Source organism: Nuphar pumila, chromosome 11 (assembly GCF_984573655.1).
Source record: "Nuphar pumila chromosome 11, dmNupPumi1.hap1.1, whole genome shotgun sequence".
Lineage (NCBI taxonomy): Eukaryota > Viridiplantae > Streptophyta > Magnoliopsida > Nymphaeales > Nymphaeaceae > Nuphar > Nuphar pumila.
The window spans coordinates 107329646-107347694 of NC_143259.1; the positions used below are offsets into that span (position 1 = coordinate 107329646).

The 18049-nt window shown below is 36.9% G+C and overlaps 1 protein-coding gene across 2 annotated transcripts in view; it reads left to right on the top strand.

The window, feature by feature from the left end:
* The first annotated feature begins 201 nt into the window (after positions 1-201).
* The window catches only part of LOC149822728 (peroxisomal 2,4-dienoyl-CoA reductase [(3E)-enoyl-CoA-producing]-like), a 33095-nt gene continuing 15247 nt past the window's right edge, over positions 202-18049 (top strand). The window contains exon 1 of one of the 2 annotated variants that reach the window (XM_089980018.1): positions 202-455. In XM_089980018.1, the coding sequence (XP_089836144.1) occupies positions 270-455 (186 nt within the window). In that variant the 5' untranslated portion in view covers positions 202-269. The remainder of the gene's footprint in view (positions 456-18049) is intronic. The other variant, XR_016425729.1, reaches the window with a different exon arrangement.

Here is an 18049-nt window from a genome sequence, read left to right on the forward strand (position 1 = left end):
CCACCCCCGCTGGGAAAGTACTTTTTCCGCGAGAGTTGCGTTTCGCGTGAAAGTGACGTCCCAACCCGCGGGTGCTCGCCATAAAGGTGGGGGCAGCACGATCAACGGTCGATATGGAAGATCAGCAAAGTGGGGGTTGATCATTCAACAGGCCTGATCTGCTCTCCTTAAATGCGTTCCTTTCCCAATTTTTATGTTCCTCTGTAGCTGCTGCTCTGTACAGAGAGAGAGAGAGAGAGAGAGAGAGAGGTGGTTGGTGGTGGTGGGCAATGGAGTCGCCGTTCAAGGAGACAATACTGAGGGGTAAGGTGGCGCTGCTCACCGGTGGTGGCTCCGGCATCGGACTCGAGATAAGCACCCAATTTGGGAAGCACGGCGCCTCCATAGCCATCATGGGTCGCCGCCAGCACGTCCTCGACGCCGCCGTCGATTCCCTCCGCCTCCAAGGCATCCCGGTACTTTTTTCTCTCTCTCTCTCTCTCTCTAGAGGGAGAAGGAATTCTGATGTTGGTTTTGTTAGTTTTTTAGTTATTCAGAAGAGTTCATGTAATGTGTGATTTATTTTTTTGATGTGTTATTCGTTTTGTGGGCCCCTCTCTCTCTCTCTAGAGGGAGCAGGAATTCTAATGTTGGGTTTTGTGAGCTTTTTAGTTACTCAGAATAGTTCATGTGATATGTGGTTTATTTTTTGATGTGTTGTTCCCTCTCTCTCTCTCTCTCTCTCTCTCTCTCTAAGAGCAGGAATTCTGATGTTGGTTAATGAATTTTTTAGTTAGTCGGAAGACTTCGTGTGATATGCCGTTCATTTATGTTTTTTCTTAATTATTCTTTTCTCATTTTATGTGTTGATTGTGTGAATGTTAGTGTGAAGAAACTGGAACAACAGCCACATGGTTTGACGTCAAAATAACAAATTTTTCCTTCCTCTGGAGTTTATAGAAATATCTTGTCAAATAATGTGGGGAACTTCCCCAAATTGCTTGATGGCAAATGGTGGAGTAGGTTTCTGATTTTTCTCCTAAGCAAGGGAGGGAAAATGATGCAGGAGCAGGGCAGAAGACCTGGGTCTGTAAGGATCCATTTAGATCCATTTTGATGTTTTTGGATATTTTTATCATTTGGATCATTTTTAGTATTTAGGTCATTTTGTAATGGGTATTGGATCTTTATGCTTGATCCATATCTTAATTAAGATAAGTTTTGTCTTTTTAAGAGTTTATCAAATTAGGTAGTTTATTTGGAGACCTCATTTATAAAAGGATTAGAGCTTTATGTAGAGTACACTTAGCATTACAACAACAACAACAACTACGCCTTCATCCCAAAACAATTGGGGTCGGCGATATGAACCAACAAAGCAAATCATTCTGGCTCTTCCACATGAATCCTTCTCCTCCAATCATTTCTATCCAATGCCATGTCCTCGGTGAGGTTTAAAGCATTCATATCCTTTCCTATCATCTCCATCCAAGTCTTCCTAGGCCTACCCCGACCTCTTTTAACTAATATATTTTCCCATTTCTTCATCCTTCTAACTGGAGCATCATTAGGCCTTCGCTGAATATGTCCAAATCACCGTAAACGATTCTCTCTCATCTTATTTTCAATGGGTGCAACGCCTATCTTCTTACGTATCTCCTCGTTCCGAATCTTATCTTTTATTGTATTTCCACACATCCATCTAACCATACTCATCTCAGCTACACTCATTTTTTGAATATGATGTCTCTTGGCATCCCAACATTCCGTACCATATAGTAAAGCGGGCCTAATAGTCGTCCTATAAAACTTTTCCTTCAACCGCAATGGCATTCTACGATCGCACAACACTCCAGTTGAACTTTTTCATTTCATCCACCCAACCTTTATCCTATGATTTACATCTCCATCAATTTCTCCATACTTTTGAATGATAGATCTCAAATATTTGAAACAATCATCCACCGGTATTTCTTGCTCACCAAGCTTCACTACCCTCCCATCACTACTTCGTTGCTTACTAAACCGACATTCCATATATTCTGTCCTACTCTTACTCAATTTAAAATCTCTTGCTTCCAATGTCTGTCTCCATAATTCTAACTTAGCATTAACCCCAACTCTAGACTCATCAATCAAAACAATATCATCAGCAACAAACAGCATACACCATGACATAATTTCTTGAATTGATCTCGTAAGCTCATCCATCACTATAGCAAATAGGAAAGGGCTTAAAGCGGATCCTTGATGTAACCCAACCATTATAGGAAAATTGGTTGTCACCCTTCCACAAGTGCGGACATTGGTTACTACTCCTTCATACATATCCTTAATTATACTAATGTACTTGAGAGAAACACCTTTCTTCATCATTGTCCACCACAGAACGTCCCTAGGTACTCTATCGTATGCCTTCTCCAAATCAATAAAAACCATATGCAAATCTTTGTTCCTCTCTCTATTTCTCTCAATAAGTTGTCTAAGAAGATGTATAGCTTTCATAGTTGATCTTCCAAGCATAAAACCAAATTGATTCTCCGATATCATGACAACCTTCCTCAACCTAGATTCAATCACGCTCTCCCAAAGTTTCATAGTATGACTCATGAGTTTTATACCACGATAATTTGTGCAATCTTGTATATCACCCTTATTCTTATATAAAGACACCAAAGTACTATTCCTCCACTCATTAGACATCTTATTTGTTCGCCAAATCTTGTTAAAAAGATTTGTCAACCATTGTAAACCTTTCTCTCCCAAGCATTTCCAAGCCTCGATAGGTATATCATCTGAGCCAACTACCCTTCTTGATTTCATTTTCTTCAAAACCTCTGCAATTTCTTTCTTTTGAATCTTGTGCATGAAGTCACGATTCATCTCATGAAAAGGAATGAACAAGTCTCCAAGATCCTGAGCATGACTTCTATTAAATAACTTATCAAAATAATCTTTCCATCTCTCCTTAATCTCCTCATCTTTGACTAAAACTCTTTGTGTTTCATTTTTGATACATCTAACCATACCCAGATCCCTCGATTTCCTATCTCTCATCTTTGCAAGCCTATAAATATTTTTCTCGCCCTTTTTGGTATCCAACTTGTCATAAACCTCCTTATATACCTTATCCCTCGCGTTTCAAACTACTTTTTTAGCTTCCATCTTTGTTATCATATACTTCTCCAAATTCTCATTATCACGACTCTTACTTAGATTTTTATAGCACTCTCTTTTAACCTTAATAGCTAATTTGACATCCTCGTTCTACCATGATGTATCCTTACCTAGCGGTGCACCGCCTTTAGACTCACCCAATACCTCCTTAGCCACCTTTCTCATGCCACCCGCTATGTTATTCCACATTAATTCTGAATCCTCCTCGAGACACCAATCAACTTCCTTAACTACCTGCTCTACAAACATTCCTTGTTTAGCTCCTTTCAGTGCCCACCATTTAATTCTAGGATCTATCCTATGTCTATCCCTTTTGTGGCTTTGTCTAATTCTAAGATCTAAAATTAAGACTCTATGTTGTGTAGTTACACTTTCTCCCGGTATAACCTTACAATCGATGCAACAACCCCAATCTCTCTTTCTAAGTAGGAAAAAATCTATCTGACTCGTATTAACCCCACTTTTAAATGTTATTAGGTGAGACTCTCTCTTCCTAAACCAAGTGTTTGCTAAGATCATATCATAGGACAAACCAAAATCTAAAATCCTTTCTCCACTTTCGTTTCTTTCTCCTATATCATAGCCTCCATGGATACTCTCAAATCCATCCCTACTAATGTCTACATGTCCATTAAGGTCACCGCCGATGAAAAGCTTTTCTCCATAAGATATCCCTTGTACTACTCCATCTAAATCTTTCCCAAATTGACGCTTAATGGAATCATCTAAACCTACTTGAGGTGCATAAATACTAATAATATTAATAATATCCGTACCTAATACTAATTTAATAAGTAAAATCCTATCACCCTTCCTACGGACCTCAACTACATTATCTATAAACTCACGATTCATAACAATCCCTACTCCATTCCTATTTCTATTTATTTCTGTATACCAAATCTTATATGCCCAAGGTTCTATCACTTTTGCCTTCTCACCTACCCATTTGGTCTCTTGTAGACATAAAATATCAATCTTTCTCCTACACATAACATCTACTAACTCTACCAACTTACCAGTTAAAGACCCTATGTTCCAAGTGGCTAACTTAATTTTATGGTCTAGCATTCTATTATTTTAATTTCTAATTATTTCAATTTTTTGTTTATTCCCTGCAATTTTCTTGAGTTTCTTTTCAGATCTATTTTCTGTTTTTTTAAATATGTAGTCTGGCAGAAGTTTATTGTAAATCGAGTCCCATTTGATTTATATCAAAGCGATATCAAAGCCGAAGTCCTAATCGTGTTTATGATGTCGTTAAACGAAAGCCAATATCCACCTAAATAAGCGATGTCATTGAGAGTGATGTTTTTCCTAGAGAGAGACAATGTCTTGTTAATTCCTCAAAGGGTGCATAAATTGTGAGAGGGTCAAGATGCAATGATTCATCGAGTTGAAGCGATGGATACCAAAAAGGACCGTCCATCTAAAATTTACCACACTGAAAAAGCTTAAGCTGATGCATGTGTTCTTCAGTGAATCCTATAATGACAATCATCAATATAAAACAATAAAATCATTTTTATAAATTGATCTATCAACTAGTTCCCATGTTTCACATCTATACAATGCTTCCATTACCTCATTAACCACCTCCACTACAACAAGTGTCAGTATATGATTCATTAAAATGGTAAGGTTCCAACCATAAAACTGCCCTTAGTTACAACCACACTCAGGCCAGGGAAAACAAGCATTAGCTACTAAAGCAATCCAAAGAATTCACAAAATAACCTTTTGAATTATTGCTCAAATCCATGTCAGAATGAACCATGGTGTTTGATTTGACTTTGGTGAATGCTATACAAATTCCAAACTGCACATCCTCGGTAAAGAGATGCCCCAAGCTAATGCTTTGCATGGTTGATCAGCTCAACCTACAAAGTGACCAAAACTTAAATAGTACAATCAAGATACTTGAACTTCTAGCAATATTTCCTGGTTACCAGCCAATTAACATCAGTGATATCAGTATTGCTGAGTGAAACTCAGACATTACGGCTACATCCCACCACATAACCATCATAATACTCTTTGTAAAAGCAACTAAAGCACATTAAGTAATTGTTCATCCTCCAACTCCAAGACAACGAACCTCAAACAGAAAGCAAAAAGAAATTCCCTTTCAGGGAATTGACAAAAAAGTTCATCATATAACATGGATAACTACATACATGATAAAACAGACAATATACTGAACAAGTTGAACATTTCCATGATCCCAACCAATGCCATGGCAGAGCAAGAATGGAGAAAATTACGAAAATCCTATCTTTGGAACTACATGAGCTTTTGATTGAGATGAACCAAACCCATAAATCAAAACCATTAGATGGTTGGGCATCCGACTATTATAAACCGCTGCTCTTCAAATTGAGCTAGAGAATTAATCATCACAAACGACAAGCGACTCGTTTCCGTGTCCCACGGAGGAACATCTAAGGAAGATCAAAGGGATGGACTCAGCCATGTGTGTGGTCATCAAAACACTAATTTAACTGGTTTGAAGTGTATAATTTTATTTTTTGAAAAAAAAATGTGGGTTTCTAATGTAAATCGAATGAGGCTTGATTTACGAGAAACTTTTGCCCGATTATGAATTTTTAAAAATAACTTGAGTAAGAGTAAGACAAAATATATGGAATGTCGGTTTAGTAAGCAACAAAGTAGTGAAGCTTGGTGAGCAAAAAATACCGGTGGATGACTGTTTCAAATATTTGGGATCTATCATTCAAAAGTATGAAGAAATTGATGGAGATGTAAATCATAGGATAACGGTTGGGTAGATGAAATAGAAAAGTGCAACTGGAGTGTTGTGCGATCGTAGAATGCCATTGCGGTTGAAGGGAAAGTTTTATAGGACGACAATTAGGCCCGCTTTACTATATGGTACGGAATGTTGGGCTTCCGAGAGACATCATATTCAAAAAATGAGTGTAGCTGAGATGCGTATGCTTAGATGGATGTGTGGGAATACAATAAAAGATAAGATTCGAAACGAGGAGATACGTAAGAAGGTAGGCGTTGCATCTATTGAAAATAAGATAAGAGAAAATCGTTTATGGTGGTTTGGACATATTCGGCGAAGGCCTAATGATGCTCCAGTTAGAAGGATGGAGAAATGGGAAAATATATTAGTTAAAAGAGGTCGGGGTAGGCCTAAGAAGACTTGGATGAAGATGATAGTTAAGGATATGAATGCTTTGAACCTCACCGAGGACATGACATTGGATAAAAATGATTGGAGGAGAATGATTCATGTGGAAGACCCAGAATGATTTTCTTTTTTGGTTCATATCGCCGACCCCAATTGTTTTGGGATGAAGGCGTAGTTGTTGTTGTAAGAAATAGATCTGGAAATAGGAGAAACTCAAGAAGATTGCATGGAATAAACAAATAATTGAAAATTAAAATAATAGAATACTGAAATTAACTTTCAACTGTGTACTCTACATAGGGCTCTCATCTTTTTATAAATGAGGTCTCCAAATAAACTACATAATTTGATAAACTCCTAAAAAGATAAAACTTATCTTAATTAAGATATGGATCAAGCATTTTCTTCCTGAATCAACCATACTCGACTACATCGTTTTGAAGATCAGGATCAAATGGATCTAAGGCTAGTTTGATTCAATATGAAGTAGTTCATGAACAAACAATTTGGATCTCTAGTTCTATCATCCCATGTTCTACATGCTGCTGATGTTGCACCCTAAACAAGCTCGGGTTCTGAGGCAGGTTTGGTTTAGCTGAGGTAAGTGTGGGTAAAGTTTAGATCTGGATAGAAGGTAGGGCATGAAGTGGTTCTTTTAGAATTAAATGGGTCTGCTCAGGATGATGGGCTTGGTGAAGATTCGATTGGATCCCGACAAGATTGGAGATATAATGATTTGTCGGGCCCAGAATAAAATAGGTTAGATACTGGTTCAGAGCTTGATGGGGGTAGGCCTGGTTTAACTCTGATCAAATCCAAAATATGTATGAGTCTAGTCTTAACCCAGTCTAGTTTAGAACTGGAACTTCGTTCGGGTACAATTAGGTCCAGTTTGGGATTGGATCTGATGATTCATACCAAAATCAAGGGATTGGTCTCAACCCGAAGGTGAGCTCCCTGGGCTGGACCAAGAGTACCTGAAACCGGGGTGATATGGGTCGGAACAAGTGAAAACCGGTCCGAATTTGGCCTCAAAACCTTCAAAACCGGGTTTTGTACTCGGGAACCGGGTTGGTAACCGGTTCTTGGGAAGAACCAATCAATGGAACCGATTACTTCTCACAAAGAATCCCACCTGTGGAGAGTGACTCATCGAAGACAAGTAGCTCGTACAAATACAACAAAATTGCGCTGCGCTGAAACAAATGCTTACCAAAGACAATCAACTCTCAAATCAACAAATGAAGGGAGGCGGTCGCTTGAAACTCGGCCGATGACAAAAGGTTCTTTGACGACAACATATGGAGAGGGCGAAAAGGCATTTTCCGCCCCTCCCCCATTCTCCTTCTCTTTAGTCATTGGCGCAACAACGTTGTACCACCGACGGGATCACGTCCAACGACCTCGCATTGGACGAGAACCACCGACGAGAGTCAAACCCCGCACCACCAGAGAATCCCTCTCACCTACCACCGATTGGATTTGGGGAGGGTGGGGAGGTGCTATCTTCCCCTTTCACTTCCTCCTCATTGTCAGTAGGAGGGCTCTTGTCGGACCGGCTGCACCCATAGCTACCAGTCGGTGGCCTCATCGGTGGGGGTGTATCATGCCCTACCCAAGCAGGTGGGACTTCACCCGGGCTCATCGCCGTCCCTCTGCCTTCCTCTTGTCCTCTGTTTTCAGCAGGATAGGACCCAGGCGTCAACAACAACATGTCCGGCGATCGTCTGCTGGATGTGGCCGACCGATGGAGGCCTGACCCCTCGTCGTCTCTCCCCACTGCTGGCGATGGGCCTAGGTTCACCGGCCCACCCACCGAGGGTTGGGTGAGGGAGCCCACTGTGGGAGTCTCCACCGTCAACCATCCGCCGTCCTGCAGAAACCCGCCGAACGTGACAGGCTGACGGGGGCAACCCCTGCTAGTGGCGGCCTCCGTGTCGTTATGCACGAAGTCCCCAACATTAAGCAAGCATTAGTTGTTACAGAACAATGTCAACATTTCTTTCTTATGTGCAATTTTTGGAGGGGCTGTTATACATACAAGGACAAAATTGTCTGCTCATTATTTTTGTATGTAAATTTTGGCAGCGGTGAGCTATGAGATATGACAATTACACCAATGGTTACACAAATGTCACTTATGGACAAGTACAAATACAATGACCATTTATGGGTCAATCAAAGAATACAAAACAGCCACTTATAGGCATAGAACACATAAAAAATATCAATTTGTATTGTGGATAGCCTTAAGAGAAGCATACATTGAGGGGGGTTTCAACCCCTTTATATACAAAAGGAAGGAGCCATGTAGCCATTGGGACCTCTGTTAAAATATATGGATGTTATATATATATATATATATATATATATATATATATCTTTTGTAATGCCCACTAAGGGAAAATTAGTTTTTTCACTTGTAAATATGCATGTCTATTAGGGACCTTTTTTTGTTTTTCTTTTATTTAGCTTTTGAAATGGGCCCTCATAAGAGTCGTTGGGATCCTCTCCAACGGTCACAAATGTGACGGTTGGAGGGGCTCCCAACGACTTTATGGGAGCCCCTTTGCTTCTATTTGTTGTATAAATATGGGGTCTTGCCTCACCATTAGGTAATGCTTGTAAAAGCATTTTCAATAAGAGATTCTTTATATTTTTAAGCTCTCTATCTCATATTGTGTGTGTGTCACTTGCCACTTTGTGGCTTATTGTATTTTGCCCATTAGTGGCTTCTTGTTTGTATACCTGTGCATCTCTTGTAGTCACTTTGTGACATTATTATTTGCACTAGTGTTTCATTACATGGTATCAGAGTCACTAGGTATTGAAAGCACTCTTGTGACTACTCTCTTTTGTGTTTGAGTGGTATTGAGATTCATACCTTTGTTCTTCTTCAACTCCTTCCACAATGGCTGATAAAGATGCAAAGATTGGCCTTTCATTCAAATTAAATGGGACCAACTATAGAATGTGGTCGGTCGGTATGGATAACAACTTCAAAGGTAAAAAACTTTTGGGGATATGTATCTGGAACTATTCTGGAACCACAATTGAAGCTCACCAAGAAGGAGGGGAATGAAGAAAAAGCTTTGAGTAATGAAGAAAATGCCAAAGCTATTCAAGAATATCAATCTAAAGTTGAAGATTGGGAAAGTGAGCATGCCAAAATATTGTTATGGTTTATGAATAACGTGGAACTCAAGATTTGTGCTAATCTAGCCAAATTCAAAAAAGCAAATGAAACATGGTTCTTCATAAAAGGTATCTACACTCAAAAGGACTTTGCTGGACACTTTTTTTTACAAGAAAAAATAAGAGGAACCAAGCAAGGGGATATGAGTATTAGAGACTATTATAGTACTCTATCCCATCTATGGGATAAACTTGCTTTCCTCGAATCACAATGGAAAGGAAGCGCTATTGCCATGAGGCAAGAGCAAATGGAGAGATTTTTTTTTTTAATTTATTCATGGGCTTCATCCTAAATTTGAACAATTAAGAGGATTCCTTTTTCACAGGGCTTCTACTCCTCTTAGTGAAATCCTTGTTGACTTATGCCAAGAAGAGACTCACTGGGCTCTTAAAAAGGACTTTGATTAGGTCCATGCCGTATCTAGACTCAGAAATAACACGAGGATATATAAACCTTCTCATTTTTTAAAAAATAACAATGGCGGAGGAAGAAAAATTATTTGTCACCTTTGTAATGAACCAGGTCATCTTAGACTGGATTATGCTAAGCTTAAAAAGAAGGTGGCTTCCGTTGGAGATAGTCCAAGCAATTCAAGTGAAAAATCAAAGAGAGATGGTGATATAAAAGACTCCATTGCTCAACTTACAGAAACTCTTCAACAATTTATAAAAATCAACTCTTCCACACCTTCCACCTACGGTGCTGTGATCTCAACTCCCGATATGTCTTCTTGGATCTTTGATTCCGGTGCCTCCTTTCATATGACTCCAAATGCATCTCTTTTATCCAATCCAAGTCTTAATTCTTTTAAATCATTTGTTTTCACGACCGATAGAACATCATTAGATGTTAAAGGGATAAAAAACCTTGAAAAAGTTTTTAGTCAAGGCAAAGAATTTCATGTTTCAAAAATTAGGATTATTCCAAAACTTAACTTAAATTTCTTTTTCATTTATCAAATAACCGATTTTGGATGTAGTGTCTCTTTTTCACAACCAATTGCTATGTGTAGGATCTCCGGTCTAAGAAGCGGATTGGGCAAGGCCATAGAAGAGGAGACCTATATTAGATCGATTTTTTGTCTTTGTCATCCAAATCATTTTGTAATTATGTCCAATCTAAAGATATTGTTACTTGGCACAAGAGGCTTGGTCCCCTAGTATTTCTAAGTTGTATCTTTTTTTTTTTTGGAAAAATTTTGTAATGAAAAAAATTTACATGCAATGATTGTATCCTTGGAAATATGCATTCTTTTCATTATCCATATAGCAATTTTATTTTCAAGAGACCATTTGAATTAGTGTATTCAGATCTATGGGGACTGACACCCATTATGTCTAAAGAAAGATATTCATATTATGTTGTCTTTATTGATGATTTTACTAGATACACATGGGTTTATTTTATTAAAAACAAATCCAATGTTTTCTCTATCTTTAAAGAATTTCGTATCCTTATTCAAAATCAATTTCAAAACAACATTAACATTTTTAGATCCGATTCCGGAGGTGAATACATGTCAAATGAATTTCAAAACTATCTTAAACAAAATGACATTATTCATCAAAGATCTTGTCCTAAAACTCTTCAACGAAATGGTCTTGCCGAAAGAAAACATAGGCATCTCATTGAAACAACAATAACTCTTCTTGTCTCTAAAAATGTTTCAAAGAACTTTTGGGATGAAGCCTCTCTTTTCGCAACTTATCTTATAAATCGGATACCTTTCTCATCCTTAAAAAATGTTTCTCCTTTTGAAAAACTGTTCAAAATGTTTTCAGATTTTAAAAGATTAAGAATTTTTGGTTGTAAATGCTTTGTTCTTTTGTAAGGATAAGATAAACTGTCACAAAAAGCTCTTGAATGCGCTTTTATTGGCTATGGTGAAAACCAAAAGGGATATAGATGTTATGATATTAAAAATAACAAACTTTATGTTTTAAGAAATGTGACCTTTCTTGAAGAACAAAATGAATTTAAGTTTCAAAAATCTAAGGAAGAAATTGACTATTCTTTCCTCTTTGAATTGTTGCCTAGAAATAAGTCTAAAGGTTTTAGTGATACTATTTGTGATAACTATTCTTATCAAATTGATGTTTTGTTGCATCAAAATGATGATTCTCACAATGACAATTCCAATGATATACATGTGTATACTCGGCGAGAAGGTAATGAACATCAAAATGCTTTTGATATATACTCTCAAGACATTTCGTTAGAAGATCAAGTTGAATATTCTCTATCTAGGCGATCTTCTAGGAATAGTAGAACTAAAAAATTTGTGTCATATGATTCCTTTTCTCCAAATTATAGAACTTGTCTAATGATGATTCATTCCTACCACGAGCCTTCTAATTTTAAAGAAGCTAAGCAACATCCATGAAGGAATGTAGCAATCCCTAACAAGGATTGTTTCTTCAACACTCACAAAGAGGATTTACGAAACAAAGGCATTCACACAAAAGAGCTCACACTCATACATAATACCCAAAAAAGGGTATACATAAAATGAAGAACAAGATTTCATAAACTTGGGAGAGAACTCCCACAAGAACAAAGAACAAAGAACAAAGAATACTTTACAAGGGGAAACAACCCCATATTTATAGAAGGGGAGAGGAGCCTCAAGGGAGTCATTGGACCCCCAACGACTCTATTAGAGTTGTTGGGAGCCCAACGGCTCCCTTGGAGCTGCAAAGGCCTTTTTGACTAGTAAAAAAGGTGAAGCCTAAAGGTGTCCTAAAATTGGGTTTTAAGTGAGTTCTAGTTGAGTTTAAACTAGAACTAAACTAGAACTAAACTAACTAAAAGAAAGAAAAACATTACAATGGATTACATGAGCTGTCTATGAGATTACATATGAGATATGAGCTGTCTATGAGATTACATATTTTAACAATCCACATTGGATTGACTTGAGTTAGAAGCACTCAACAAAGCTAACACTTATTGTAGGCATTCCTTTAGGAAAAAAGGCACTTGGATGGAGATGGGTTTATAAAGTCAAAACAAAGAGTGATGGGACATTAGAAAAATACAAAGCTAAGTTAGTTACTAAAGGGTATGCACAAAAATATGAAATTGATTATGAGAAAACCTTTGCCCCAGTTGCTAGGATGACTAGTGTAAGAACCTCAATAGCCTTAATGTCTATTAAACAATGATCTATCTATCAATTAGATGTTAAAAATGTATTTTTAAATGAGAACTTTTGTGAAAAAATCTATATGGATCCTCCATCGGGTCGTGAGATTGAGAAAGGAAAATTTCTCAAACTTAATAAAGCTCTTTATGGTCTTAAACAAGCTCCAAAAGCTTGGTATGATCGCTTTAGTAAAGTTGTTCTTGATAATGGTTTTACCTCTTGTTATACCGCTACTACTCTTTTTGTTAAGTATGTAGATGATCATATAAGTATTTTATTATTATATGTTGATGACATGATCATCACTGAAAATGATAAAAAAGGACATTGAACTTATTAAAAATATTCTTAAAAACAATTTTGTTATGTCTAACCTTGGATTTCTAAAGTATTTTTTAGGGATCAAAGTTGCATATTCTCCTCGGATATATGTTCTGTCTCAGATGAAGCTTGCATTAGATATTATTGCTAAATCTGGCTTAACTAACAGAAAAAAAGTGGTGACTCTAGAAATAATCAATGCTAAGATGAAAGACAATGATGAAACTTCTTTAGAAGATTCCACTCCTTATCGTCAACTGATTGGATCACTAACATATTTGTCTATTACCAACCCAGATATTGCTCATGTTGTTCACAGTGCAAGTCAATTTCAAAATTCTCCTACTACCATTCACATGGTTGTCGTAATGAGAATTATCAGATATTTGAAAGAAACCATAACCAAAGGACTATTCTTATCTTCCTCTTTATATCCTAATTTAATTGCTTATATTGACTTTGATTGGGGTGGTAACCCCAATGATCAAATTTCTACAACAGGTTATTACGTTTTTCTTGGAGAATCATTAATCTCTTGGAGATGTAAGAAACAACAGAAGATGTCTCTATCTTTCATGGAAGTTGAGTATAGGGCGATGACCATAACTATCACTGAACTTGTCTGGTTGAGAAGTCTTCTCAAAGATATGTGAGTAATTATCTCTACTCCTTCGAAGTTGTGTTGCGACAATAAGAGTGTCATCTACGTTGCTAGCAGTCACACCTTCCATAAACGAACAAAGCACATCGAGATGGACTGTCATTATGTTCGAGATAAATTTTTACGGGTCACCATTCAACTACCATATCAGTTAGCGAATTTCTTCACCAAGGCCTTTGCCATCATCTCGTTTCTACTTTCTCCTACACAAACTCTCGGTGATCTCACCGTCAGTTTGAGGGGGGGTGTTAATATATATATATATATATATATATATATATATATATATATATATATATATATATATATATTGCAATGCCCACTAGGGGCAAATTAGTCTTTTCACTTGTAAATACGCATGTCCATTAAGGATTTTTTTTTGCTTTTTATTATTTTTTATTTTCTTGTTTTTCTTTTATTTTAGTTAGCTTTTGAAATGGGCCCTCATAAGAGCAGTTGGAATCCTCTCCAATGGTCACAAATGTGACCGTTGGAGGGGCTCCCAACGACTCTATGGGAGCCCCTTTGCTTCCATTTGTTGTATAAATAAAAGGTCTTTCCCCACCATTAGGTAATGCTTGTAAAAGCATTTTCAATAAGAGATTCTTTATATTTTTAAGCTCTCTCTCATATTATTTGTGCTTGTCATTTGCCACTTTGTGGCTTATTGTATTTTGCCTATTAGTGGCTTCTTATTTGTATACTTGTGCATCTCTTGGAGTCACTTTGTGACATTGTTCTTTGCATTAGTGTTTGATTGCAACCTTTCCAATGGCTAGAAATGTAGTCATTCGGGAGATCCCAATGACTCTATGGCCAAAAGACTAAAAGCCCAACCCTATATTTAAATGTATAATAATAATAAAAAATAAAAATAAGAATAAGAAGAATATATACAATGATCATAATACCCCATACATGAGTAAAAGACTAAAATATCCTTATACATACATACATTGACACTCCCCCTCTAACTTACAGTGTGATCACCAAACGTTTGCTTAAAAAGAAATGAAACCTAGGAGAATAAAGGGCTTTAGTGAAGAAGTCCGCAAGCTAATATTCAAATATGACGTGGCACCAAAATAGTCTTCTTTATAAATTCTTCTCTGACATAATGACAGTCCATCTCGACGTGCTTCGTGCGCTCACGAAATGTATGATTCCTAGCAAAGCATATGACACTTTTGTTATCAGAGTATAATCTGGATGGTGTTATTGATGATACTCCCATGTCTTCTAGTAAGCTCCTCAACCAAACAATTTCTGATGTTGTGGTGGCCATAACATGATACTCGACTTCTATGGATGATAGAGACACCTTTTGTTGCTTTTTATATTTTTAAGACACCAATGAGTCTCCTAAAAAAACACAGAAACCCGTGGTTGAATGTCTATCATTAGCTATGTCACACGGACTCGGCTAAGGAGGTGCCGCACCCGAGTCGACACGCCCCGACACGGGTGCGGACTCGGGTGCGGCTTCGGACTCGGCCCGGACTCGGTCAACGCCGAGTCGAACTCGGTCAACGAGTCCAGGCCGAGTCCGTCCACATTTTGGACTCGGTCAACTTTGACCGAGTCCAAAAATGTCCCTAAAAAACTAATTTTTTATATTTTTTATTTAAAAAAATATATATAAAAAAGGCACTGTGACTGTGCAGTCTTTGCAGTGTGCACAGTCTTTGCAGTGTGCACTGTGCACAGTCTGTGACTGTGCACAGTGCTGTGCACAGTCACAGTGCACAGTGCTGTGCCTGTGCACAGTCACAGTGCACAGTGCTGTGACTGTGCACAGTCACAGTCTGTGACTGTGCACAGTCACAGTCACAGTCTGTGACTGTGCACAGACACCTGTGGCATTTTAAAAATAAAATAAAATAAAATTATATATATATATATATATATATATATATATATATATATATATATATTTTTTTTTTTTGCCGAGTCCCCGTGTCCAAAAATTTTAAAATTGTGCCGCACCCGTGTCGCACCCGCACCCGCACCCGCACCCATGTGACATAGATCATTAGGATCTCCTCCCCCCGTCAGAGTCAGAATATACAACTAATTCAAGAGGGGAGTAGAAAGATAATAATAATCTTTTGTTAACAAAAAATCTTAAATATCTAACAATACACATAACAACACTCATATAAACTGAGGTAGGAGAATGCTAAAATTGACTAGCTATGAATTGCATGGGTTATGTCTGGTCTGGTGATAGTCAAGTATGTCAAGGCACCGATCATCTGTTGATATGGAGTGGGATCGTCCAATGGAGTTCCATCATCGATCTTTATCTTTGAATTAATAATCTTGGGTGTGTCCACTATTTTCTCGTCAGTTAGCCTAGACTTATCAATAATCTCAATAACAAATTTAGATTGAGTTAACAAATTTAGATTGAGTTAACAAATTTGATAATATTTTTGGGAAGAATAAGCTACTTCAATCCCCAGGAAGAATCTGAGAAAACCTAAATCGGTCAATTTTGTCTTCTCCTATTATGATCATGTCATCAACATAGAGAAGCAAAATCATAATACCTACAACAAATTTCTTAACAAATAAAGCAGTGTCAGTATAACATGAAAAATATTCAAGACTAGTCATAACAGAATTAAGCAATCAGACCATACCTTTAGTGCTTGTTTGAGACCATTTAAGGCCTTTTTAAGATGAAAAACCATTCCAATCGGAATATCATACCCAAGAAGTGGATCCATATAAACTTTTTCTTTTAATTCTCCATTAAGGAAGACATTTTTGACATCCATTTGGTAGATAGACCATTTCCTAATAACGACTACAACTATAAGTGTTCTAACAATAGTCATTCTAGCGACGGGGGCAAAAGTCTCATTATAATTTATCCCATATTCTTATATCATTTGGCTATCAATCTGGCTTTACGTCTTTCTAATGTTATCACTCTTAGTTTTAACCTTGAAGACCCTCCTACATCCTATTGATTTATTCTCAGGTGTCAAGTTGATCAATTCTCAGTTTTTAGATTTTTCTAATGCTTTTATTTCTTCACACATGGCATTTTGCCATTCTGGATAGTTTTTGGCTTGATTAAATGAGGCTGGTTCGAAATAGGAGAAAATTTTTGCTAGACAAGCTCTATATTGAGGGGCAAAGGACTCATATGTTACAAATCTATCAGGTTCCTTATGTCGTCTTTCAGAGTCCCTAATGTTTCTAGTTTCATGGTCTTCTAGATTGAAATATTTTTTAAATGCATTAGGATGATAGTTCTCTTTGTCTTCTTTTATATTGAATGATTTGAGAGTGATCCTGATGTCCACCACACTCAGTATGTATTTGAGGTTCATCATTATCAATTTGATTCGCTTCTGATATAAAATCACTATCATTCTTAGAATCTAATTCTAAGAATATATATTCATCTTCTCTCTTAGGCACATTTTTATCAAAAAACTCTCTTGTTCTAAAAATGTAACATTTCTTCAAACATATAATTTATTATTTTCAAGATCATAACATTGAAATTGCTCACCATACCCAAGAAATACACAAGGGATGACCCTTGGAGATAGCTTTGTCATTTTTATTGGTTAACACGAAACACTTACACCCCAAAGTTCTTAGTCTAAAATAATCAGGAGAAACTTTGAAAAGTTTTTCTTATGGAGTTATATTTTGAAGTTTTGATGATGGAAGCCGATTTATAAGGTAAACTGCAGGAAGAGTTGCTTCAGCCCAAAAACATTTTGGAACACCTTTGGAGATTAGTAAAGTCCTTGCAGTTTTTATTATATGCCTATGTTTTCGTTCAGCTAATCCATTATGTTGAGGTGTGTTTGCACATGACCTTTGGTGCAAGATTCCATTGGAATCCAAATAACTTTTGAAATTATTTGACATGTATTCTCTCCTTGAATTAAAACGAAAGATAAATATGTTTGTCTTGAAAAGATTTGTAACTAATTTGTAAAATTTTTTGAAGTTTTTAAATACTTCATTTTTGTACTTAAGAAAGTAGATCCATGTATATTGATAATAGTCATTCACAAAAATAACATAATATACATATCCACCTTTAGATTTCACTGGGATTAGGCCTCAAACATCAGAATATGTTAATTTAAGTGGTTTCGAAGCAAAAAAGGCTCTCTTGATAAGGAATGAATTTCATCTTGGCAAGTATACAATTAGTATATTGGATTTTTTTCATTGCAAAAATTTCTCAAATGAGATACATTTGACAGTTTAGTAATACTAGGATGACCTAATCTTTGGTGCCACAAAATTAAATCCAATTTTTGTACATTGAGACAAAGATGATTCTTTTGAATAATTAACAGATCCATATAGTAGAGGTCTCCTTCTCTATGTCCTTTCTCAATCTACTTTCCGGACTGGAGATCATGTTGATCG